The following is a 27,488-nucleotide window of genomic DNA, read 5'->3' as shown; positions in this document are numbered from 1 at the left end:
CCAAATATGGTGATCTATTCATGTGACTACTGGTACAAACAGGGAAGGGACAGAACTGGTTGCAGAAGACTTGAGAGGTTGGTTGCTATGTTCTGGAATATAAAAAAATTATACAAAAGGTCTCTTTATTTATGTTACTTAAGAGTCAAGGGGCTGGGACAACAGGAGAAATGGGTTGTTAAAAGCCTAACATCTTTTATATATAAAAAGCAGACTGTGATACCGCAGATGTATAAAAATTACCTTTTTCACAGTTTTATCTGGTTCAAGAGCAATATCTGGAATGTTGGCATCGACCATCAATGAAAACAAGTTCAAAATCAGATTAGAATACCTAAAGGAAAGCAGAAAAAAAAAAAAATAGTAACAAGTTAGAATTTTGTATTTCTTTCTCATATCAAGAACACCTCTGGAAGTAGTGGTACTTGGATCTTTATAATGATTACTATTACTCCAAAGGAAAATAAAATATGAAACTACTCATCAGCGGTCTCAATGAAAAGCCAGCCTTGAAAAATCATCATATCCTGGGTTCTTCATAACACCATTTCTATGTCCAACAGTCTGGAACAAACTTTTGGAGTAAACGTCTAATAATGACATTCTTTTCACTCTTTGTTAAGTATATTCTTCTTAGTAGGGGTCTGAGGAGAGTCCACTTTATATCTCATCTGCATTTTATAACAATGAAAAGATATCTTTGTTAGATGATGATGATAATTTGCTACCATAAGACTACTTCAGTGTGCCATGGCTAAATGAATGAAAGAGAAATAATGTCATCCCATGAATCACTCATGAGTATCTTCCAGATATACTAATCATGATTTCAGGAACTAAACTGATAATCATTCATGAGTATCTTCCAGACAGACTAATCATGATTTCAGGCCTGGATATAAGTAATCTTAAATGAAAGAGAAAATAGCTAGTACTCTACTACATTAAAAATGGACAAGATATCTGAATGATGATATCCTTGGAGTATTCTGGCCTCTAACAGGAACTGACTGTTTATCATCACAAATTTCAAACTCTTCCTCTTCTCCCAAATAAGGAGAAAGAATGCTACATTCTAAATGCTCATTTCCAGAGGTGGTGGCTTGTGGGGAAAGGTGTGAATAAGTCTTTACTGGGCATGCTCCACCTCCTGCTCCAAAATACTCTCCTCTTAGGTAGTTATTATGCTCTGGGTGGCCCCTTCTTAGCACTGTGATGATAAAAACAGACTCAGGTTTAACTTTGGGGATAAGTGTGAATAAAGGAAGCTTTGGTTTTAGGCAATGAAGGTCTTTAGCAGTCTCAGTAAAAGTATCAACACAAGTGCCTAGCACTCTCTTCTCCAGAGGAAGAAGGCCAGGATGAGGGTGATACAGAATCTTTATTCCAGCCATCTACCCATCTAAAATGAAAAAAAAAAAAAAGGACAAGATGTCACTTTAAAACTGTTGTACTTGGGGCTGACCCCGTGGCGCACTTGGGAGAGTGCAGCAGCGGCGCTCCCGCCGCAGGTTCGGATCCTATATAAGGATGGCCGGTGCGCTCACTGGCTGAGCGCGGTGCGGGAGACACCAAGCCAAGGGTTGCGATCTCCTTACCGGTCACAAAAACAAACAAACAAACAAAAAAAACTGTTTTACTTGAACTGTAATGATAATGAAACATATACAAAAATGACTATCCACATGAGTTTCAAATTACTCATTTTATCATCATTTCTGAATTTCATATTGCTCATGAAAAACAGGAAGAACTATAATGAAAACTTCTAACCTGACATATTCTTGTAATCAAATTAGGCCTTAACTCACTATACTCTTAAAAAAAAAAGTTATAAAATGGCTAAACAGCTTTAACCTAGTTTTAAGTTACCGATTTCCTTGTGGGAAATATTAAAACAAAAACAAACAAAACAAACTTTTATTCATTCAACAGACAAATATTTACTGAGCACTCACTGTATACACTGTTCCAAGCATTAGGGATACAGGGGCGAACTGAACAAACAAGGTCCCTCCATTCATGAGTTTACGTTCTGGAGGAGGGTGGGGGCTCATACAATAAACTGATAAGATAATTTTATGTCTGGTTGACTGATACAAAGATTTTAAAAAGAAAAAACAGGGAAATGGGTCAGTGATTGATAGAGTGAGGAAAGAAGGAGCCATCTTAAGGAGGTATTTTATTCTAAATGCACTGAGAAGCAACTGAGTTTAAAGAGTGCAGTGACACATTCTGACAAGTACTTTCAAAAGCTCACACTGGCCATCTTGTGGGGAATAAGAATAGAGGTAGAGAAATTGTATCACAGATTTCCAGATGTAAAAGAAACAACATGGAGGGTATTAGGGGTATATTCTGAAAATGGAGTAGACAATATTTGCTGATAGTTTCAACGGAGGTGGGGAGAGAGAACAGAGGCACTGAATGTCACAAAGGATTTATCCTATGTAACAGAACACTACTGTAATTCACCAAAATAGGAAATACTGAATGGAGAAGGGACTGAATTTTAGGCAGGAAACCTATAATTCTGTTTTAGATATTGTGAGTTTGAGATGCCTGCTAGATTCTTAGTAGACATGTCAAGTAGGCAATTACATATATTCAGAGGAGATATTAAGTCTGGTGGTTTTGGTTTAAAGCCATCAGCATTTGGATCATATTTAAAGTCACAGGACTAGATGAAGATGGGTAAGAGAGTTTAGGGGGAAAAAAAGATCCAGAACTAAACACTTTATAATGATAATGAAACTTCTACACAGTTCAATATGTAAAGGTCAGAAAGAAAATGGAAGAAATCAATAAAGAAGCAGGAGACACCAGTTAGGCAGAAAGAAAACAGGGAAATGACACCAAATCTGAGATATGATTTCAGGAACAGAGGTGGTCAGCTGTGTCAGAAGCAGCTAGGATGCAAAAGTGAGCACTGGATTTGGTATAGGTAACTGTTTACCTTGATTAGCTTCAATAGTGGAGTAGGAACGGAAGCCTTACTGGAGAAGACTGAAGAAAGTAAAGGAGGCAAGTTAGTGGAGACAGTGACAACACACACCGGAGAAACAAGGTAGTAGTCCAATGTTCAGCAATATCCCTGGTCTCTCCCACTAGATGCCAGGAGCACTCACCAGCTGTGACAACCAAAAAATGTCTCCAGACATTGCCAAGTGTGCCCTGGGGAGAGGAGAGAATGCAAAATAGCCCTGTTGAGAAACACTGATTTAAAACCAGTGGTAACACCACAACTGTTAGATTTTCTTTCCTAACATACAGCTGTTGCACTGTATGTATGAAATAGTTTTGACCAGAGTTGTGGTTTCAGCAGGTGGAGTTACAGGACTAAATAAAAATGCTTAAAAGAGAGTTTAGAGGAAAGAGCAATAGTTTGGAGCCATAAAATTCAGTGAGGAAAAGAAAAAAGTGAGAATATGCGGTAGATATGTATGGTGGTAGGGTGATGAGACTGGAAGTATCAATGAGGTGGAAGACTTGTAGGGCACATCTAAAAATGAGCTGTAAGCATACAAAGTGTTGTTCAGAGAATAGAAAGCTTGGGATTGAGATTTCGGAAGGGTAAATTTACTAGTATTGATTGAAGGGAGTGGTCAAGGCTGGTTCTAAATGAGGAGGACAATCCCTTCTGAGGCCAGATCACTGCTGGACCATCCATGTGGAGGTTGAAGTCACAGCAATAGTCACAAAGAAGACAGTGAAAGTTTTCATTGAATGAGAGTGATGGGGAGGTAGGCAGATGACAGTTAGCAGTGGGTAATACATCTGACTGTGTGATCTTCAATGCAGTTATGTGTGCCTACTTTTCTTCTTCTAAAGGTGATCCACTTGAGAGCGCTGCAAGGAACGTGGTATCAGCAGAGTACAGCCAGCTGTTAAGTATTACGTTATGAAAAAAAGATGCCCTTTCAACTAACTCTCAATTATTCATACTCTGCTTAATCTGATTATACGCGGTTTCTTCCCATCTTGTCATGAGAGAATCCTTAGAAATTTACCACAGGGAGGAGAATATAAGATTCAATTTTGAAAGGGATGTATCACAATTTCTCAAAACCGAATGTCCATTAGAATCTCCTGGGGAGCTTCTTAGACATATCACTGTCTAGGCCCAATCCCAGACCATGAAATCTGAGGGAGCCCAGAACTGCTCCCCAACACCTCCTCCACAAGCTCCCCAGGTGATTCTAATGGGCAGCTGGAATCTATGTTAAAATGTCTACCTTTATGGAAGCAGAACATGTTTCTTTTTTAAAATGCAAACATTAATGCTTTCTGGATTATGTGATGGTTTAAATTTAACTACCCATGCTTCCATTGTTAGAGCAAAGGAAACAGAATTAAATAAATATAAAACAGAATATTCTATAAGAAGCTTAAACATCCAAATAGTTTGTGGATAATTTGTCATTATCTTAACTGTACTTATCTTTTACATCTGTTGCCACTAACCTGTATTTTCTATTTCAGAAAGAACAAGTAAATGAAAATAGAAAGTTCATATTAAATAGAGTAGCCATTTAATATCCTATCCAGAAAAAAACAGATTTAAAAGTTACCAGAAATCTTTAAACTAGTATTGAAAGACAATGGAAAGATAAGGTTAAAAAAATAATGGTGTGGTGAGAAAGTGTATAAAATTGAGTCTAGACAAAACTTGTACGGGGGTATTTTGAAAAGTTTGTGGAAAAATAGACTTGAGAGATAATACGAATCTTTCCATGAACTTTTTGAAGTATCCTCATATGGAGGGATGTAATATAATTTGGATTTTTAAAAGGGGTTGAGTATACCGTTCAAGGAAAATGCACTCTTTCTTTTATCCATGTTTATGCCAACCATCATGCTATACACTAGTCATTCAAAGATAGTTTAAATTTTTCCAGAAAAACCATCAAAACTGAAAATAGAAATGCATTTAACTATATGAGTTGAGGCTCTTACAATATTTTAGGTCTATTTCCCCTGCATTCTGTCCATTCTGCCACAAATATCAAAGTTGAATCCCATAAAAATATTTATTTAATAAGTGTCATCACTATTTCAAAGAGGAGAAACAATGCAGTTAATGATGAAAGGGAGTGTGACCAACAAATTCACTGATCTTTGGTGACTAGGCAAACATCCTCTCAGACAATATAAGAACCTTGCTTGATATATTTAAATGCACTCCAAAATTCAGTATTAGAGGTTTTTACCCAAAAATGTTGGCAATCTTTTTTATCATCAGAATCTAGAATGGTGTTTGGCATAAACATGGGTTAAAAGAATCATGTTTTCCTTGAATGCTTAAGATTTAAAATGTCTTAGTACTACTACTGTTGTCATTAGAGTTGAAAAAAATAAATTTACTAATTAATTACTGGTGTAATATGTACTGATTAATAAGAGATGATCATATATTTTGTTACATGAAAATGAGCACAGCATTAAATATGTCCTCACATTTGCACAACTGTAACCATTCATAACTTAGTTCTGCTTATATGATCTGGTGTTACTCAAGGGTTTCTTGTTGAAGAAATTGATCAGTAACCAACAAAAACCATAAAAGAAGGTGGTTGGTCATAATTTCAAACCCTAAATAATAAAAGCATCATATAATCTTACCTCCAAACAAACTTCTGACTATCACATTAATTCTTAAGTACTAAAGGCAATTATTTTACTAACTGAACCATACTCTAAAATACAAAACATTAAAAAATAAATGTCTATCGGGAGGGGTGAAAGAAGAACAGGTAAAGGATCATGAAATCAACTACAATGAATATCGAGAAGTTAAAATAAACAAATAAATAAATTAGTGTTGATCAAAATATTCAGGTCCTGCTGATCTTATCTGAAATACAGTTAAAATTTTAAAATTAAAAATAATTTTCATAAAAACTTAACATAAGATTATTTAATCACTTTGAGATGAAGAAAGTTAACTTCATTAACTAAATTAATAACCTGCCTCTGTTTTTTCATTCTACTGAATTACTACTAATCCATTACTAATGACAATTTATAAAGAGCACATTATTTTCCTTCTGCTTTCAATAAGATAAATCACCTCTGACATTTCTCTAGTTATGGTTCCACATCATCTTACCTGCCACCTCACCGAGATCACTATGGTTCTACCTAGTTTTCTATTAGCTTTGACCATTTTAAATAAAAAATCCCAGGTGTTAAAGTGGAACTCTTATCTTTCTAAAAGTGCTTTTACATCACCACACACATCAAAAGAGCACTGATCTTCTCATTGTTCTTACAGCATCTCTGGAAAGTAAAAATGAGCTATTATCCACTCAAAAAAATAAATAATAAAGCTACTGTAAAATGCATATTACAGAGTCTGTGATACATGGAAGAAACTGAGTTTACAATGAAGACCTAGTAATTTCAAAAATAAAACCTGATTAGTATAGACCAACAATATCAGCATCACCCAGGAACACAGCTTCCTCACCCCAGACCTAAATCAGAAATTCTAAGGGTTCTCATATAAATACTGCTGTCATCCAATAAATGTATATTAAGTACCCGTGTTCCAAGCACTAAATGAATAATTGAAGTTACAAAGACAAAGAAGACAGAACCCATGTGTACAAGTAACTCCCCGTCTATTGGTTATATTTTCACCAGAAGACTATGCAGGCATGTCTCCTGGACTGGAATTTTTAGCCAGACTAAGAAAATTTATTTTGCAGTTAGGCTGGAAACAGCATTAGAGTCAAATGATCCTGCCATTTTTGACTAATCATCAGAGCCATATACTGAATTTAACAAACATGCCTTATTTTTTTCCTGATGATATATGATATTCAGTCCTAAGTAAATTAGTCTGAAAGAAGCATAGATATAGTGACATTGAAGAAAAAAGGAACAGAGAAAAATCAACATTTTTATATAGCAGAATGACTGATGAGGTATTAAAAAAGAGACAAAATCACATGTAACATTTACTCCTCAAACATTAAACAAACTTCTGAATGTTCCTGAAGAGCACCCAAACTGAGACAGATAAAGGCGCTAAAAAAATAAAAATGACTGAACTAATATCACTCTAAATAAGGTGAATCCTTCATTCTTTGATTAAAAAAAAAAATGGGAGGTCAATTAGGGAGAAGGAAAAGAACTCAGCACGGTGATTATAATCCTCCAGGACTGCTTTCAGGGAGATCTGAATGGTATAAAGTTACTTAACTTTCTCTCTATCCCACTACCAACAAGTATACAGAGCGTACTTTATTAAATGTCAACCACTGACTTTGAGGCCTCCATAATTAGTGGGAAATGGTAATGGGTAATTAGTGGGAAAACAAGAAATTTTATATCTTTTTTCTTTGATATCAGACTGAGTATCAAAATAAATATCAAATGTATATTAGGAAATATTTGTTACCTGTGTTATTCTGATAAAGAGATTAATGCTAGAGAATGCACACATTTGAACAAGTACTGCTCTTGTTCTATAAAATAAATTCACCAAAATTTTCTATGTCACGCAAATTGACTTACCTTCGAAGGTGGAGAAAAGCCGTGTAACACTGTTTCCGGAACTCTTGGTACTGCTCACTCTGTGTGCCCCCCATTCCTTCCACCATCTCTTTATTCAGCTTCATTGGAGGAGGAAGAGGCTTCGGATCCCGACCCAAAATATATCCAAAGTCTATGTGGAAGAGTTTGCCTGGATGTTGACAAAAAACTCATTTGTATCCAGAATTGTCTTAAAAAACTGGGAAGGGGATATGTCATACAACCGGTATAAGAAGTATCTGTTCATAAAGAGTATTAATTCATGAAAAAGCGCATTAAATTGTTTGATTTTCTAACTCCTGGCTTGGGAGTGGCCTTTAGGAATATTTTAGTTCATTTTAACTCACATTCATTCAGATAAAACTACACTTAAAATCAAACCACAGTAATATTAATTTAAAAATTTAAATCCTATTTTTAGGTCTCCAGAATCAAAGATGGTCAAAGCCTGGACAACTTTTTAAGGCAGGCATCAGCAGAAACTAGAATCTTGTGGCAAATTTCTCATGCTCAGGTTTAAGCAAAGTGTCCTTCATAATGGAAGACTATTTCTTTCACTTAAGTTCTCCTGATATGAACCCTTCCTTTAACTTATCATTACTCAAAAAACTCATGCTCAGGTTTAAGCAAAGTGTCCTTCATAATGGAAGACCATTTCTTTCACTTAAGTTCTCCTGATATGAACCCTTCCTTTAACTTATCATTACTCAAAAAACAAAACAAAAACACACCCAAATTTCAAATTATATTGTTAAATTCAGTTGAACCATTTTCACCTAATCTGTGTCACTCATTAGCTGGAAACCAAAAACAGTATTCACGTCTGCCAAGAGCTGAAAACAGCTGCAGTGCCCACTACAGCAGTCACCTAAATTCATAAACAGACATGTCAGAATGTGATAACTCACTCTAGAGTATGAAAGTCACCACAGACTTCTGACTTACAAGTATGTATAAAGCAGGGGAATATTTAAAACAAAAAGTAACCTCATGGATCCTACTCAACAATTGAAGCTCCGCCGAGGCATGGATTTAGGATTTTTGCCTCTGTTGCGCATTGCTGTAACCCAGTCTCAGTAGTTACTGGCACATAGTAGGCACTCATTGCTGAATAAAGGAAAGAATTCACTAAAAAGCCAGAGGAAAATCTCTCCACTGCAACCTGCCCACTCTCATCTGTCTTATAATACATTATGACTTGTTTTATGTGGAAATCTATCCTTTTTCTTGTATTTGGGAAGCTTAGATTTTTCTTCCTAAAGGGCACCAGCCAACACCGTTCCTTCTAGAAGTGCATTTATTGGATTTTTGCACACTTCTGCCATCTTGCAAAATACTTTACACACTTAACTCTCCTGTTAAGATGTTAGCTGTATACTTCTACCTTTTTCTCTGAACATTATTACTATTATCTATAAATTTTAAACTCCATAATTAGGTCACTGTGGGAAATTAAATTAAACAATCAAGGGTACAGACTGATTCTGGTTATAAGGCAATGAAGTCCCAGGTCAGAGTGATGCACTGGCAGGAACTTTGAAACAGTAGTTGCCCTGTGGTACAAAAGACATCTTCATGTCTCACTTGATCAAATATGTGACCTTGACAAAGTTGCTTAACCTTTCCAAACTGCAAAGTAAGATAATACTGATAATTACCTCATGAGGCAGAGTTAGAAGAGACAATAAAACTGAAATGCAGTATGTGTTACACAATAAACACTCCAAATATTAGCTGCCATTATTCTTGTTGTTGTTGCTATTACTATTATTATTCCCAACTAAGTTACAGATGGGTGTGTAAAGCAAAATAACTAAAAAACCTCACTTAAGGCAAGAATCTACATCTACATTCTTGCCCCATTCTAGAAGGTATGTCACTAAAGTGAGAGGAGAATACCATTTCGTCTGACAGGACTTACAAAAACTAAATCAACCTATTTATTATCTAATAACCAGGTCTCTGAAAGTTGTTTGTAAATGTTTATGTTAAATACTTCAATTACCACTTAAAAATTAAAATTCCATACTTTATTCAAAAAAATTAGTATTCCATTTTAAAGATGCTTGAATATACGGAATTGATATGTATATTACATCTGAGATCACAACTTCCAGGAATTAGTAAAATTAAATATTAAAAAAATAAGCAACCTTACTTTTTGCATCTCTTTTAGGCATCTTTCTCACAAGGAAAAACTAAACAATTAAGTTGGAAATTTTACGCAATTTTGAAAATGAGAAGGAAGTTCAAATCTCCTATGGCCAGGTAATAAAAAAAGTCTGATTGTTAGGCAATAATGATACTAAGTTTAAGAAAAATTCAAAGTAGATAATGGCATTATTTTCATATTACAGTGAAGAAAACTACACTGTAAATTATCTGGACTTAACAGAAGTTGTATCAAATTTGGATCATGGTCTTCATATGTAAAGAGAAATAACAGCATGTGTATTAATGCTCGTAACAACAACTATCCAAAGTTTTAAACAACATTATCACTGGCTGTAGATTATGTAACTGTTGCAAAGAAAACCAATTTTCCATTTATCCAAATCAACTCCTCACCCTTTATTTTTTCACTTATACCAGGCTTAATATGTTCTGTTCCTGGTTAAGGTTTCACAGGAACTGATTTTTTTAAAAAAATGGATGTGTTTTTGTGTGTGTGTGTGTGTGTGTGTGTGTGTGTAGTATAGTATAGTAAATGATACATGGTAGAGGTAAGATGAGAAGGAATTACAATTAGATATAGATAGCAAGGAACCTGTAGAGAATGGAAAAATGGCTTTGTTCCAAAAAATAACAAAGGCAGTAACAGCTTGGCTAAATGATTCCTGTAGCTCATACTAAGGCTATCCATGTCAGCAGACATTTGGTATGCAGTTATTATGAGGCTCTTACCTCACCTATATGTATCAAAACTCCTTGGCTAAGTGCATATTGGAATTATTTGCTCGCTTATTTTTCTTCCTCCATTAAACTCTTAATGGATCACTAAGAATCTTATAATCAAGAATCTTGTTTTATTTATCTTTGTTATACTCCTGAAACCTAGGACAATGCCTAGCATACAGGAGCACTCAATGTGTCTATTTTGCATTTATTTAACCAATGATATCTTTTTTTTATTTTTTTTTCCCTTTTTTGTCTTTTTTCGTGACCGGCAACGGATCGCAACCCTCAGTGTCGCGCCCGTACCGGACCGGGACCGGCAACGGGATCGCAACCCTCGGTGCTGCGCCCACCCCTCGCTCAGCCAGTGAGCGGCCTGTCTGTACGTGGGATCCGAACCCTCGGTGGGAGTGCCGCTGCGCTCCCAAGTGGCGCACTGTAGCAGTGCGCCACCGGGCCGGCCCTAACCAATGATATCTTAATTCTGCATTTACAGCTCAGACATCATTTAATAACGCTGTTGATGTGAGATTTTCTAGAAGCTTTACAGTTCTTATAAGAAGTTGTTTTGTTTTCAAAATTTTGTGTTCTTCATTTCCATGATGATATATAATAAAATTAATAGAGGCCAACTCTAGATCATCTGGATGATACCTTACTATAGAGTACTGCCCTGTGATATCAGTGTCTTAGGCCTGGGTTGGTATCAAATAGCAATGCTATTTTAATTGTTGCTGGCTAGTACTAATAAAATAAAAGCACAATTTTGTTATACCTTGAAATTATGACAGCATCCTGAACAGATATTTTAAAGTAGTTCAAGTAGAGAAAAGTAGTACAAGAACCTACACGTGGGATATGATAGTAAAAGCACTCCTAATTCAAACTCACGCTATACTATCTGCACCATATTCACATTGTAAGTGACAATTTAGTTTCAATAATATATCACCTGTCTCATCAACGTTGTTAACTCAATTTTACTAGTTTGTAACACTGACTTACTTTATAAATCTGTCTTCATTTTATAGTTATGTGAGAGTAGACACACAAGATGTTAATCAGGTTTTATGTTGTATATGTTTAAGATTATAAAATATGTCAACATGGGGAGATTTATTTCCATTTAAAAGGGGCCTATGTATCACCGTGATTGAAAAACATCTTTTCATAATCCCAAAATGGGCTTCACTGGTCTCTAAGCACAATGAAGCTATTTTCAGCGATCCATACACTTTACCAGATTCTCAAGAGAAGTCCATGATTCAAAAAAATATGAGGAATCAGTTCTAGAATAAAGAATTTGGTAATTGCAGTACTCAATGGAAAAGCATCATCTCCTAATCTTTTAAAGTTCAAGAGGGGTATGCTATCATTTTAATTTTCCATAACTTGGTAAAGAGTCCACGATCAACTTCTGTTAAGAATTTTACCACCTTCAACTAAATGTGTATCTTCTGTTCAACTTAGCTAAGCACTTCTTTTAGTACTTCGCATTCTGGAGTTCCCATTTATTTTCTACCTTGTTGGATACACGGCATTCTACCCTTCAAGAGGTAAAAAGAGCAGAAGCTCACAATATTACAGGTGTAGATAATGCTCCTTGGTTTTACTTAAGTAATGTTTTGTTACTAACATAATTCCTAATGATACTCAGAACTTGAGCAGATAATCAATCTGATCAATCTTTTATACAAAACTGCCAACACACACAGTTTATTTAATAGGCTCCATGCTTTTTAAGAGAAAATCTAGTCCCAATTTCCTTCGTTTCATTAGAGGTATTACTGGAATTCTAATTTCATCTATGCATCACTGCTTGCAAATGAAGGATATATTTCTATCCTTTTTGTAAGAAAACTTTCAAAGAACAGGAATACTGCTTAATTATAAGGCATAAAATATTCAGTATCTAACAGTGAAACCATTATTATGCTTTGCAAGTTCAAAGAGCCGTGTATTTTGAAAAGAGGCTATTAATGTTTCAAGAAAATTCATCCTTGTACATACTAAAGGGAATGGTTTTTTTAAAGTTAATATCTGTAAATGAAACTTGTATGGATTTTAAAAATGCACTTCATGAATCTAAAAACTGTTTAATTAAGAAGTTTAGAGAGTGTGGTCTTATTCAAATCTATCACCTTAAACAATTGAGAAATAAAGTGTACATAACTATGGTCCAACTAGTTGTTGACCGTAATTGCCTCCTTTTGTCCCTGACTTGTAACACATAGGGAATAAGAGGTGCTAATTAAATTTTCCTGTTATGTGCATATGCTGCACGAATTTCTTTCTAAAATTATAGTTCAAGGCATTTGAGGTCCTTGCATTAAAGAGAATAGATGCTGCTGAAATTAATAGTATTTAATGGTAGAGTCTTCATTTCCATATAATTTCCAACTCCAAAATTCTTCCCTGAAACTCTACTCCACAGTAAGTTTCCTGCTCTCCATTTTTTTTAATACAACCTGACATTTTACCACTTTTTCACAAAAAGCCTTTATTTCTTATGCAAATGTTCTACCTTTCCTGTTGTCCTACCACTAAACTTAGAAAAAAATACGGTGAATAACTATTTACTATTATAATAAAACCTATATTTTTGGAATTAAAAATGCTCCCTATACCTACCCTCCCACTGTCCCCAATACATATTACTTAAGCCCTTACTTAAGATATATTTGGTTAGAGGTATTTTCATCTGTAGTTAAAAGCACAGTAATGATGCAATATTTTCCAATAATATTTTTGAATAACAAAGAACAATAAGACAAATATAAGTACAGATTAGTACAGACATTCCGATTATCTGCTAAATGTTTCACACAATTTATTATCATTTCATACTCAACTGTTAAGATGGGCTTCTTATGAATAGGAATACTATTAAACTAACTAGTGAAATAGAGGCAAACCCACTTATTACGCCTGACTCTATAGCCTAGGTACATTCAAGAAAAACAAATTTCAAATGTCATGAATTTTCATTTCTCATATAGTCACTAAGTCAATAAAGATTTATTCTCTGTAATACTCCTTTCTTCTAGAAAACCATTTTAATGTCTAAAGCAGAAAAGTCACCTTTTGATGATTAAAAACAATGGCCTTTGATGAGCAATTCTAACATATTTTGGTCTCAGGACCCTTTTATGCTCTTAAAAATTGAGGGCCCCCCAAAGCCTTCGTTTATGTGGGTTATGTCTATCGATGTTTACGGCATTTGAAATGAAAGCTGAGACTTTAAAAAAATATTAAGTTATTTTTAAAAAATCAATACATCAATTACATTTGAACATAACTTGTTTTCTATTAAAAAATTTTTTTCTAAAACAAAAATAATTTAGTGAGAAGAGGAGCATTGTCTTACATTTTGCAAATCTCTTTAATGGTGGCTTAATAGAAATAGTTTGGATTCTCATATGTGCTTTACATCTAATATGATATGTTGTTTCAACTGAAGTAAAAGAAGATAATCCAGTCTCAAACATACAAATATTTAAAAATGGCAAAAGAAATTTAATAACCTTTTCAGATAACTATGTACAAGGGGTCTTCAAAAAGTTTATGGAAAGGTTCATCTTATCTTTCAATTCTATTTTTCCATGAATTTTTTGGACCAAACTATACAAGGGTATATTTTTCCTTGTTACACAAACAAATTCTCAGGCCCTACCATATAATTTTGGATTCTGAGGCCCAGCAATCTGTATTTTAACAGGCTCCCCAGGTGATTCTGACACAGGCTGAAGCTTGAGGATCTCTGATCTAGTTTAATTCTGACTAATATGAACTCACAATTTCAGTTAGGTTATTGTGGAGGGGATAGTGGTAGATTAATAATCTAAATAAATTAAAAATCATATATTCAAGACTAATGGTTACCAATTCCTGTGCTGAACCACCCCATTACCTTAAAATCTGACACACTTTTGTTCAAAAGGTCACTATAAAAATACATTAACTTTTTAATAATTTAGATTATGATTACTATTTTATGGTAGAACTTTGAATGTGTTAATATATATTAAAATTTTACCTCCCTCAAAACATATTCATTGCTAAGCAAAATAAATATAGTATCTACCTAGCACTAAAGAATGAATCCCTTGATAAAAAAAGTATATGACAAATTAAATATTCTAATCTACAATTTCACTCTAATGACTGAATTAAGCTTTGTTATATAAAAGGTGATCTGAAAAGAAGCAGACTGATTTCTGACCTCAAATTAATCTAATTTAATCAGCCTGTACATTATGTGCGAAGGCAATGCTTATTTCAGCTTCTGAGGCTTTTACTGGAATGTGTGTGCCTTGGATCGAATGTCATCCCAAAACTTAATCTCCACTGTTAACAGTTGAGGGTAGGAATCCTACTATGGTAATTGAAAGGTGGGGCATTGAACAGGTGATTGTATTGGGAGAACTGCACTCTTGTCAATGGGTTGATACATTCTTGGCATAATGGGAGTGGTTCTGGTGACTTTAAAAGGGCAGTGAATGAGGAGATTACTCTCTCTTTGCTCCGCCATCTGTCAATATGAGACCCCTGAGTCCCTATCACCACCACTGAGGCTTTCGCCAGATGTGTTCCCTGGACTTTGAACTATCTGGCCTCAAAAACTGTAAGCAATAACTATTACTTCTCTATAAATTACCCAGTTTCAGGAATTTTGTTGTAAGCAACAGAAATGAACTAATACAGTGCACTCTTTTCCCCTTTGCTTTCCATATAAACCCAACACATTCTTCATAACCTGGCCTAACTTACTTTCTCCATGAAGTGATTGCCAGCTCCTTAGACACACGGTATATAGCACTATAACATTTTTACTACTTATGAGAAGAAACTATGTGCTTTTAAAATAAACTTTAAAAAAAAAAAAAGCATCCTTACAGCAACCATTAAGATTTTCCCCATGATAGGGTTCAGTTAATACAAGATTGACTTCCTGATACTGAATATTCAAGCAACTTTCCAAAGATAAGACATTTTAAATAATTCTAAAAGAAAATGATTCATATGAAAAGTCCCCCTCACTATTTAAACATCTAAAGGAATGATCAAAAATATTTATGGATAAAAAGAGAAGGTGTGGGCTGGTTCTCTTTTGTATACATCAACTGTAGACAACCAGTCCAACTGGTAAATAATAGTATGTCCACAGTCTATGGTAAAAAATCAATAAACAAACAAAATTCCTGGAAACCCTAAAAATGAACAAAATTACATGAAAAAACTTAGTTCATTTATTCCTTTTAAAAGCATTTACTGGGTGCCTACAAAATGCATAAGACTTTTTGAATTCCTCTCCCTCAAGTCCCAGAAAATAAACAGGCACATTAAGAAAGTGTGTGGTTTTACATTTTACAGTGCATTTATCAATAAACAAACAAAATTCCTGGAAACCCTAAAAATGAATAAAATTACATGAAAAAACTTAGTTCATTTATTCCTTTTAAAAGCATTTACTGGGTGCCTACAAAATGCATAAGAGTTTTTGAATTCCTCTCCCTCATGTCCCAGAAAATAAACAGGCACATTAAGAAAGTGTGTGGTTTTACATTTTACAGTGCATTTAATGTATCATACTCAACTTAAATACAAATAGCTGAGGAGGCACCACCATTTGAATAGTTATTTCTACATGAGATTTTGAACATCATAAATAACTGTATTATACTCTGAGAAAAAATAAAACAAATATAGTATACTTTATTTTGAAAACATCAAGGCTTATCTTAAAAACATAAAAAAGATAACATCAAATCAATGATCAAATTGACTGTTTCTCTTTTATAAGCTCCCCTAAACTATTAACAGAGAGAGCCACTCAAAAGAGAATCAGGGAAAGCAGTAACTTAAAAGAGCTTGAATTTTGGGTTGGGGGAAAAGGAATTTTTGAAATATATTAACTACTTTCTTATCTCTAAAATTATGAATCCAAGTAACAACTACATAAGCTAGAAAAAGAAGACATTCTCATCTCATGGTGGTAAAATAAACAAACCTAAGATGTGCTTAATATCAAGCAAAACTTTACCACATTATCTCATGGAAACCTTACAGTACCATGAGGAGAGAGGTTCTATTATTAGTTATACATTCAGGAGAGAAGACTGAGCCACAGGTGTATTAGGTAACTTACCCAAAGTCACCCTATGGTGGAAGGGCAAGTTAAACCCAAAATTTGACTTCAGAGCCTAACCTATTAACTGCTGTCTAAAACTGTTCCTCAGAATTTTAAAAAATGCGAATCAACTTAACATAAAATTAAAGAGCGATAAGGAGGCTTAGGATAGGTGATATATTGAAAAAAAAAGTCCAACTGGGATAATAAAAGTGACTATTCTTTACTTTGAACTTTCTGACAAAAGGCTCAAAGTGTATTACTGTGAAGTGCCAAGACACAAAAAACCATAACTCCTCTCACAAATGTATAACTCAAGATTAGAAGGGCCATCCTTAGGACCTACCACTAACTTTCCATTTAGCCCCAGCCCCCTGCTTTCATCTGTGAATGTTTTCAATTATTAACATATTAATTCTATCACAAAGTCTGTACACCATAAGGAATGAACAAGTTTTCATTATACTGGGCCTCCCCTTTACCCCTCAAATTCTCAAACATAAAAAGAAAAAATAAACCATTCTCTAAAGAGTTGGGATAAACCCAAACCATGTTTCATTTGAATCCTACCAAAATTGATTACCCTGAATAAACTTCTTAAAGCTTCTTCTAAAGACTACTCTGGAACAAAACAAAACAAAACAAAACAAAAACATTTTTTTCAATTCTGCACCAGAGCTTAAATTTTGTAATTTCTTATCCAAAGAAATTTATAGCAATGCATTAATAAGTGAAATATTATTTACCTTAAATTTGCTTCCAAAAAACAATTGTTATAATTGACCACATAACAATACACTGACAAAAAAGTTTCATACTTTTACATTTATGGTGGATACATAGCGCCCTCTGCTGCACAAGCTGAGGAAACTCCAACCAAGCTAACAATATTCAAAACCAAATGCATGGGCAAAAAAACGTTTGGCACATACTGAGACTATTATTTTGCATTTTAGCACATTACCTTTGCATAGATTTTTGAAATTCTCTATATGCAATGAATCATTTTCTTTCACACATGACTAGAATTCTTAGCCAGGTCTTTTTATGTCTCATCTATATTTAAAGGTCAAACAGTTTGCCAGGGGCAAGTCCCAAAAAGACACCAGTGGAAAAAAATCTGAATGTCTCCTTCCTCTGCTCCATCTCTCATACCTGGGAACTGGACATATGTGATACAACAGCACTCTGATTATAATTCATTATAAACTCTAAACCTGCCCCAGCTGGCAAATGAGAACAGACAAAGGTGTTCTATTTTGAAGAATGGGAGAAATGTTACTTCATATATTTAAGAAATGCTCCATGAGCCATTGATGGATTGGAAAGTTATGTCGATAATTCAAAATTCTCAATTTTTAAAGTTACATAATCTGTGCTGAATGTATAATGGACCCAAAATACATCATAAAAGATACTTCATAACATTCGAGGCATTTTTAAGTAAAAGTACTGAAATACATTTCCTGCAATGAACCACATTCAAAATTCACTTTTTCTAAACTATACAAAATCTATTTAAAACATACATGGAAATAATATAACTTGGAGCTGCTTTGAAATATGAACTGTCATTAAAAGATGACTAACGACACAAACATTTTAAAATTATTATAAATTTTTAGAAGCTGAGGAATGTATTACTCTTCTACTTGTTTTAATGCAATCAGTCTCTCCTTATATAACCTAATTTCATTTAAACTAAACCTGGAAATTTGAAAATATTTCTCCCCATAAAGAAGATTTAAAATGCTAACTGCATGATACAAATGGATGAAATAAATTACAAAGCAGTTAAAAAAAAATCTGCTGTTTTAAAAGAAAAAGAATGTGCCTCTTATCTAGCACATTTTAATGTAAGTGGTTTTTAAAGGCAAATTTGGAGCACCATCTAGTGGAAAACTGTTAAGAAGAAGCTTAAAGCTTCTCTTTCTGAAATTTTACAATTTGATTTCCATAAAACAAATAACTGACACGTGGGACAAATAGTACATTAGGTAGACTCCTCTTTCCAAATTTTATTCTTAAAATATCCCCATCAACACACACAGACACACATACACAATAAACAATACTTCTTAAAGTCCAACAGGAAAACTTCTACTATATTATCAATTTCCAAAAGAAAAGACAAACAGGATCTTGTGAATATAATATTATAGATGTAATGCTACTGTATGCATTAGATAATTCTAGTGTGACTATAAAATGATTGAAACCTAGAAACAAATGGAATCGCTTTGGTAGCTCAATTCTGATGATAAAAAGATTTACCCAAAAAGAGAGCTAATGAAAACAATACATGAAAACTTCTTCCAAATTACAATTCTTTCCCAGTACATTGTACCATTTTATAAATATCCGTTGCTAAAAGAGCACAGGAATTGAGAAACTCCATGACAATCTGACTATATTTCTTCAGTCTTGGTTCTTAGAGGGACTACCTGGCCTTGACACAGACATGGCATCACACATACAAATTCTACCACAAATGACTTTTCGTATGTAAACATTAAAAACTGAATATATGAAATTCCTGATTATTATTATTATTATTATTAGTCTCAGAAATAGATACACAAAATGGTGTCACTGGCACTAACTGGATGGGGGCCCCACCTACAGGGTGGAACATTTCTAGGAAGGACCCCATAACAAAACTTTCCAAAATAAACCACAAAGACTTCATGCCATTGGTCCACTTGCAAAACCCTTTCTGCATACTAAAACAACCAATCCTTAACAACCTAAAAAGTCACCTGATTAACATATCATCCCAGCAAGCGCTCATTGGACATTTCAACTTTCACCTCATTAGCCTAAGCTTCAGCCAATTAGCACAGTAAACTCAGCATAGTAAGGGATAAAAGCCCAACCCCCGGGATTGCAGGCAGGCTAGGTCCAGTACCTATGTCTCCACTGTGTCACCTGTGCCAATAAACTTCCTTTAGCTTCATTTCTCATCTCAGTACCAATTCTTTCCAAACTTTTCAGTACTATGTTAAATTCCGGCTATCACAATTTGGAGAAATACTAACAAAACAAAATGCACTTACCAGAGAGATCAATTTAAAGAGTAATGTGAAAATCTATTTTCTGCAGAAAGGTGAAAAAACTGGATTATTTAGACCAAAGAAGAAAAGGTTTACATAGAAGAGCAGAAATATTTATTCACTCATAAATTCAACACTGATTTATTGAACACTTTAGCTAAGTGTTGTTCAAGGCTCTGACAGTAATCTGGATGAACAGGTCCCTGCTCTCATGGAACTTTCATCCTGAATGGGAGAAGATGATGGTAAGAAGCCAACAAACTCTGTGAGGGCAAGGATTTCTGTCTGTTCTGTTCCTTTGGTATTCCCAGCATCTAGTAGGTGTTCAATAAATATTTGTTGAATTAAACAAAAAAGATAATTTCAGCTAGATATAAATGCTGCAAAGAAAACAAAATAGCATAATAAGTGGAAACTAATAGAGAAAGAGGTACATATGTTATTACAAACCAGAAACTTAGAAAAGATTTCTCTAAGGAGATACCATTGGAACTTAGACTTAATAACTAAAGTCAGACTTGCAAAAATCTGTGAAAAGAGCTTTCCAGAGAAAAGAAACAAGGGCACTTGTCTGAGGCAGGAGTGTCATACAGGAGACCAGCATGGCAAGCCACAAGGCTACAGTAAAGAGTTCAGATTTTATTCAAATTGTTTAGGCAAAATATGTTGACACCTTCAAACGGAATGAAAGCAGTAGAAATGAAGACAGTGAGTAACTTCAACATAGATCTATGATGGAGGTGAAGAGTAGACAAGATTTGCTAATAAGAGAAGAATGACTTCTAGGTCTAGGGTTTGAACAATTAGGTAAATGATGCTTCTATCTATTGAGATGAGACAATGAGGTAAGGAGCAGATTTTTGGCAGGTAGTCAAGGAAGGGGACAAATTTTACAATTAGCCATATTTATTTAGAATTTTAAGTAAGCAGTTGGATATTTCAATTTGAAGTTAATGAAATGGACTGAAGTAGAAAAATGTAAGTTTGGAAGATGTTTGCATAGAGATGGGGTTTAAAGACATGGGGCTAAAGAATTCACAGGAAGAAGGGAGATGAGAATGATTATTCCATAGAACTCCAAGGGGAAAAGCAAATAATTAAAGATAGATGTTAAAGTAAGTTAAACATAGTTTGGTAAAAGAAGGAACATTCCAACATTCTAACGAGAGCTATATAATAAGAGATTGGACTATTTGCATACATTGTGGGCTTTACATAAAAAGAGGCATAACAGGTACAAAAACAATGGCTAGATGACTATCTATAAGATTAACACTAAAGCAATTTTTATAAGGGATGCAAGTTTCCCTAAATGTCCCTCTAAGGTATCACTTAAAGGGTCTTGTAAGACTCTGATTTATCTTCACTTGTGCAACTTATTTTGTTAATATGTAGGTTCCAAGGTAAAAATCACAGGCATATAAAATGTATGTCCAATAGCAGCCATTATTTGTTACCTGTTTTTGTTAGCAAAAGGTTATCCAGGTGCCTGTCTCCAACTCCAAGTATGTAAGTGATCACGCAATATCCAGCTGCAATAACAGTAAAAAATAAATACAATAAAATAATTGTGAAAAATACATGCAGATCAGGTTATATATTCCATTGAATATAAAAGCAGTCTATGCCACTTTAACTTTAATCACTCTCTACTGTCTCAGATTTCTCACCTAAATTCTAAAATTTGTAATCTTTGATCCTATGAAGAGTCTTTCACGTAAAACTCAAAGAAATTACTATTTGCAACAGAAAAAATATCTTGAAGAATTTTGTCAAGTTATAAAGTCAATTGTACCAAAAGTTAAATTAGGTTTCAGAAACTTAATTTTAACATTTGTGTACCATTTCTCATTTCAAATTGGACACATGTTAAAGACACTGAAAAAGTACCTACAGAAATACACATAAAATCAATTATCAACCATGTTATAACCCAAAACCGTGTTATCTACAAGCTATCAGAAGTAAATGCAGGGTTAAAACAAACAAACAAACAACAATCTTGATGCGCCAGCAAACAGAAAATCAAATGCATTCACTTGAGTAGCAAAGGCATTTATAAAGTTCATATCATAACATTCCAAAGTATTAAGAAAAATTACATGACCAAGGATAGAGGCAGAGTCATCGGCTCCAATATTATTCTGTTTTACCTTTCTCTTCTAAAAGAAGTCTGAAAACCTAGCATTTATCGAAACTACTCAAACAGAACTTAGAAAACAGCACCTCTACGTAGCATATTTTCCCACTACGTGTATTCCTCCCATTGGTAACTTGACAACAAACACCACTTGCAAACATAAAAAACAGTAGTAGTATTTACTAGAATATGTTTATTTCAGCCCATATGAAGGAAAAAGAATGGACCACCTGTTAGTGACCAAATTAGCCCTATTCAAATTAAATATATTTTAACCTTAGTTTAATCCTTTTAAACCTCAGTTCATTTGAGGCAGGTTGTGAAGGCCATTCAAGAAGTCCAAAAGTGACTTAAGCAACAGTATCATCACTGGACAAATCATTAATTACTAATTAATAATCATCTCAGTTACAATGTACTGAAGGCTAGGCTCTTAGCTATGCATATTATATTCATCATCTCTAACCCTTTTAATGAGGCCAGGTAAGTAATCTGACCATCCTTCAAATGAAAAAATCTCAGGCTCCAGGCAATAAGGAGATTGTGGAATGTCATGGGGTTGGGATTTGTGTCTAATGAAATCTAAGCAAATGCAGTTTCAAGGACAGCAATTTTAAAGAGGGACTAACTTAGCTGGGAGGTTAACCCTTTAGGCCTTTTCTTCTTCCTGGCTACACTGCAAACATGATGACTGAAGTTGCAGCAGTCACACTGGACCATGAGGAAAAGGCCAAGAGATTCACCTAGCCTTTGGTTGGCCCTAACCTCTTAAAGCAGCTGAAACACATACAACAGCAATTCTTTACCTCCAGTCGTGTTACAAAAAATAAAATAAACTCTTCTGTATGTAAGCCACTATAATTAGATTATGTTAGTTGCAGCTGAATGCAGTTGTTAACACATTTAGTGGTCCACTGGTGGGGAGGGGACATGAGGGGCATCTAAATGAAGAGAGAGCAAACTATAGCTTAAAGGCTAAATCTGGTTCACCCCTGTTCTTGTTAATGAAATTTATTGGAATGCAGTCACAACCACTCATTTACATATTGTCTCAAGCACTACAATGGCAGGGTTGAATGGTTACAACAGAGACCACAGTCTATTTTAACAAACTTTCAAAAATTGTTACACACACCAATTTTTGAGAAGACTTCTCTGTTGTTTTAATGTATATAAGAATCACCTGGGAATCTTGTTAAAATGCAATTCTGATCAAAACATCAAGTCCTGAGATTCTGTAATACAAACAAGCTCCCAGGTAAGACCAATGCTGCTGGTCCACAGATTACACTTTGAGTAGCACTGCCCTAAAACGGCAGCAAAATATGCAATTTCACAAATGACTAAAGGCTCCCCACTGAAAAACTACTAAGTGATTTACTGAGGGATATTAAATTTGGTATTCATAAAGAGAAACTCAGCACACTAAGAACACATTAGAACTTAGTACACTTCCTCTAATATATGATTCACTTAGAAATCCGGCTGCCACTCAAGGGTAGGAAACTACTGATAATGTGCATATGAAGACAGTTGAAACTCCTTCGATTTTCAAAAAGAATGTCATTGTGTATCAGTGCAGCTGAGTTGTTCTATGGAACTACTTAACTATTCTTTTTTTCTCAAATTATAAATTACAATTAGTTTAACTGTATCACTATTGACTTTGTTTCAAAGTGTTTAAGCTATCGCTAGCGAATACTGATTCACATGTGCAGCAACAGTATTTTTGACTTAAAATTTACATGTAGCTAGACACATATGAATTATACCTGTCCCTACTAATAAAGCACGATATTAGTATAAACTACCCCTCATCATCACATTTGCTTTTACAATATTTCATTATTTTTGAATTTTTTTTTTTCCAATGGAAATAGAAAATGTATAAGAGTCTTTAACCCTGCCTCATGGGTTATGGTCATAAATATGCTTGATGTTTATATTGATAATTTTTTTATTCAAGGGAGATAACATGATCCTCGCTCCTTCATATGTAAACATATATAAATATACACGAGGAAACAATTAAAAGGTAATTCAAATTTCTCCACCAACTTTGTGTGTGTGTGCATGTGTGTGTGTGCATGTGTATACAAATACATATATATGGCTATATTTAATTGTGGAGATGAGCACTTAAGATGCTTCAATAATTTAAAGTGTCAATACTTAGAGGGCACTTTAAACAAAGACTATGTCCTCAAAAAAAATTTGAGAAAGTGGGAGTGAAATGTTGAGGCGAAACCTAATTAATACTCAGAATGACTGGAGATGGCCCAGAGCAGATCTATAACAGAATTTTTAGGGAAACTGAAATTATTCTCTAATTACACAATGGAAGCACTATACCTGTCCAAGAATATCTTGTCAAAAGGATGCTGTTTGTTAGTTTTCTGACCCCATGTGAGATATATACATCATCTTGAAATTGGTTTATAAAACAAATTTGACTTGCAGTAAAATATAGAAAAAAATAAATGACTAAATGATCTTATTTCTTTTTATTAACTGAAGATATGTGTGTGTGAGAATAATCGGTATTCTCATATTTGCTTGCATGAGGTAGACTTTGACACCTTGTATAATCTGGAAAAGGATATCACCAAAACTATGAACACTTTCTCCTCTCACGCCCTGGTAAAAAACTAAAACATTACTTTCCAAAATGAAAGTTACACATAGATCTATATGATAATGCCTAACGATCAGATTCTAGTGCAAAACAGCAAATTTATTAAGTATTGAATCCTTTAATGAAAAATTCAGATAATGGCTTTTACCCTCCAACATTATTACCTAAACAGCTATCAAACTTACTAAAACACAAGAGATTATTCTGTAACACAGCAAGACACAGAAAAGAGAAGGCTACTCCCGATGAAGAGAAAGCCTGCCATCAAATCAGTTGCTAAGAAATAAGTAAATGTGTAATGTAATGATGGGGAAAAAGAGAAGAACATGATATAATTTGAATTTAACTGTAAAATAGGTATGATAATTTAAATTGCTATTTCTTCCAAATGAAAAAGCCATATATTTTATTAGCTTTTGTGGAAAAATGGACCATTATATAAAAAACAGAATGCTATGACATTAAGCGTTTACATAAAATACAAAAATAGTGTTCTGATAATTTTACTAAGTGAACAGGATTTTCAAATTTTAGTCAATATTTATAAGGGGTATGTGTGTATGTTTTTCAAGTGGAAAAAGTAAACATCCCTTTATTAAACAGATTCATGACCTAAAAAAGTTCGCAGTAACTATTCTGAAAGTTAAATAAAAAGATAAAAAATAGTTACCTTACGGCAGGCAAAATACTTCACATAACAAGGTACTGAGAACTAGATAAGGTGAATTAAAGATGACCACACATTCTCTGACACGGTTTTCATTCAGAGGTTGGATTATATTCTGTCCTTTCAAATCTAGGCAGGCTCTATGACTGCTCTGATCAACAGAATATTATAGAAATGATATAGTAGCAGCTTCCCAGACCAGGCCTTCAGAAACCAACGTTTTCTACTTTCTGTCTCTTAGGATACTTGCTCTTGGAACCTAGCTCAGAGATACCCAAGCCACAGAGAAGCCGTGTGTAGGTAATTCAATTAACAAGTCTACCTAAACGACAGTATAAATTGCCAGCTACTTTGGATGTCCAGTCTAGTTAGTCAAGCCTTTAGATGACATGAAATATTTTTAGAGCACAGAAAACACAGACTTGAAGGTCTGAGAAAAGCAGAAAAGAAGAGAAATGGGTGAAAGAAAGGAAGAAAAGCAGAAAGGGTGGGAGGGAAAGAAGGGAGAAATAGAGTAGGGGAAAACATTCTCTTGAATGCTTCAATTAGTGTTTTTATGTCTTTAAATCTAAATACACTGTCTATATGTAATCATGTTTATGAGCAAACTCACTTATATGTAATATATTCCTACAGTACGTTTATATTTCTATAGTAAAAATAAGAATTACAACTATAATCTCTTGAATGCTTCAATTAGTGTTTTTATGTCTTTAAATCTAAATACACTGTCTATATGTAATCATGTTTATGAGCAAACTCACTTACATGTAATATATTCCTACAGTACGTTTATATTTCTATAGTAAAAATAAGAATTACAACTATAAAGAATTCTAATATATATACATACACACACACAATTTTATTTCAGTGTTCTCAAAGTTCCTAGGAATATTATATATGCTTCTCAGCCAAAAATGTATCATCAGGAACAACCTTGGGAATATGTTATAAGGCCCCAAATAATCTGTAATACTATTTCAAAGGAGTGTTGCAAAAAACAAAAAAATTACTGTGTATAAAAAAGCAGTTTCTAAGACATAAAATAATATGCAAGTTTTAAAATAGTTGTTAAATGCCTAGAAAATCCTGTTTTTGCTCTCCCCAGCTTTAAGTATAGGTATAAATATGGACATAAACATAAATATAATGTGTATATAAAACAGGTACAATGTATTACAAGGGTATTTAGAAAATTTTCACGGAAAGATTTGTATTATCTTTCAATTCTATTTTTCCATTAACTTTTTGAAGTACTCTTGTATATACCATGTATCACTCAGGGCCCAACTCTAGTGTCAACTCCTTTATTAATCCTCACTTAAATGATCTAGTTATTAAAAAAATCTCTTAAAAAAATAAGAAGTAGGGCCGACCCCATGGCTCACTTGGGAGAGTGTGGTGCTGGGAGTGCAGCGGCGCTCCCGCCGAGCGTTCTGATCCTATATAGGGATGGCCGGTGCGCTCACTGGCTGAGTGTGGTACGGGCGACACCAAGCCAAGGGTTGCAATCCCCTTACCGGTCACAAAAAAGACAAAAAAAAAGAAGTAAAAAATAAGCCTTTAGAATATAAGCTTCATGAAGACAGGCAGAACTGATTGAAGAATATAAATTAATCCCTATGGCATGCTACTACTTACTTATTTCTGGGAACAAACCGTAAGTACTGACTCTAAAATACCATAAGAGGCACCCTCTCAACATAACAATGTTATTTTAGTTCTTGAGTTTTATCTAACACAATTATTAACACAATTATTTCTGACTCAAATTTTTCCCATTTTCTGCTTAATTGCAGGTAGTCAAAAACAGAAAAAAATCAAGGGACAAATAAAAACTTCCAGGAAGAGATAACTTGTAATTATAAAATAGTTAAGTGATTGCAAAGACACATCCATTAAAGACCAAATAGAATTTACATCTTGTTACTACTATTAGGTCAAAGCACTAATGACTTCTTTTATCAACATTTTATACATATCTTTTACTCTTCTTATAGAGCATCTAAATCTTATCATGATCTAAATATATGTGTGTCTGTGTGTGTGTGTGTGTGTGTGCATATATATATATATATATATATATATATATAAATACGACAATATCAGGATGGCCTGTTTTTCTTTATTCAAAGATATCCATAGAAAGTAATAGCCTGAAAAACTTACCACAGCTTTTAACATAAGTATCCATGACTTCAGCACTGATCCCATTTGGCCCATTCTCACTTGGTGCATATTTTCTAAAAAAGTTCTGAAAACATACATGTTTAAAAACTCAATACAATCAAATAAATCAGGCACTTTGAAATTGTAAATAATGACCAGCAAGTTTCTGGTCTAAAAACTTAGTGTTATAACACCAAGGTTAAGGATTTGGATCCCCTTACCAGCCAGGTGCAAAAAAAAAAAAAAAAAAAAAAAAA

The 27,488-nt window shown here is 34.0% G+C and overlaps 1 protein-coding gene across 1 annotated transcript in view; it reads right to left on the bottom strand.

The window, feature by feature from the left end:
- PIK3C3 (phosphatidylinositol 3-kinase, catalytic subunit type 3) overlaps window positions 1-27,488 on the bottom strand; it is a gene marked incomplete at its 5' end in the record, with an annotated part of 125,367 nt that overhangs the window by 18,953 nt on the left and 78,926 nt on the right. The window contains 4 exons of the mRNA XM_008588221.1: window positions 244-334; window positions 7,522-7,690; window positions 21,075-21,149; window positions 27,232-27,316. Coding sequence (XP_008586443.1) covers window positions 244-334; window positions 7,522-7,690; window positions 21,075-21,149; window positions 27,232-27,316 — 420 coding nt within the window. The remainder of the gene's footprint in view (window positions 1-243; window positions 335-7,521; window positions 7,691-21,074; window positions 21,150-27,231; window positions 27,317-27,488) is intronic.

Source organism: Galeopterus variegatus, unplaced genomic scaffold, assembly GCF_000696425.1.
Source record: "Galeopterus variegatus unplaced genomic scaffold, G_variegatus-3.0.2 Scaffold4722, whole genome shotgun sequence".
NCBI classification, from domain to species: domain Eukaryota; kingdom Metazoa; phylum Chordata; class Mammalia; order Dermoptera; family Cynocephalidae; genus Galeopterus; species Galeopterus variegatus.
This window is presented reverse-complemented; position numbering and strand designations above follow the sequence as displayed.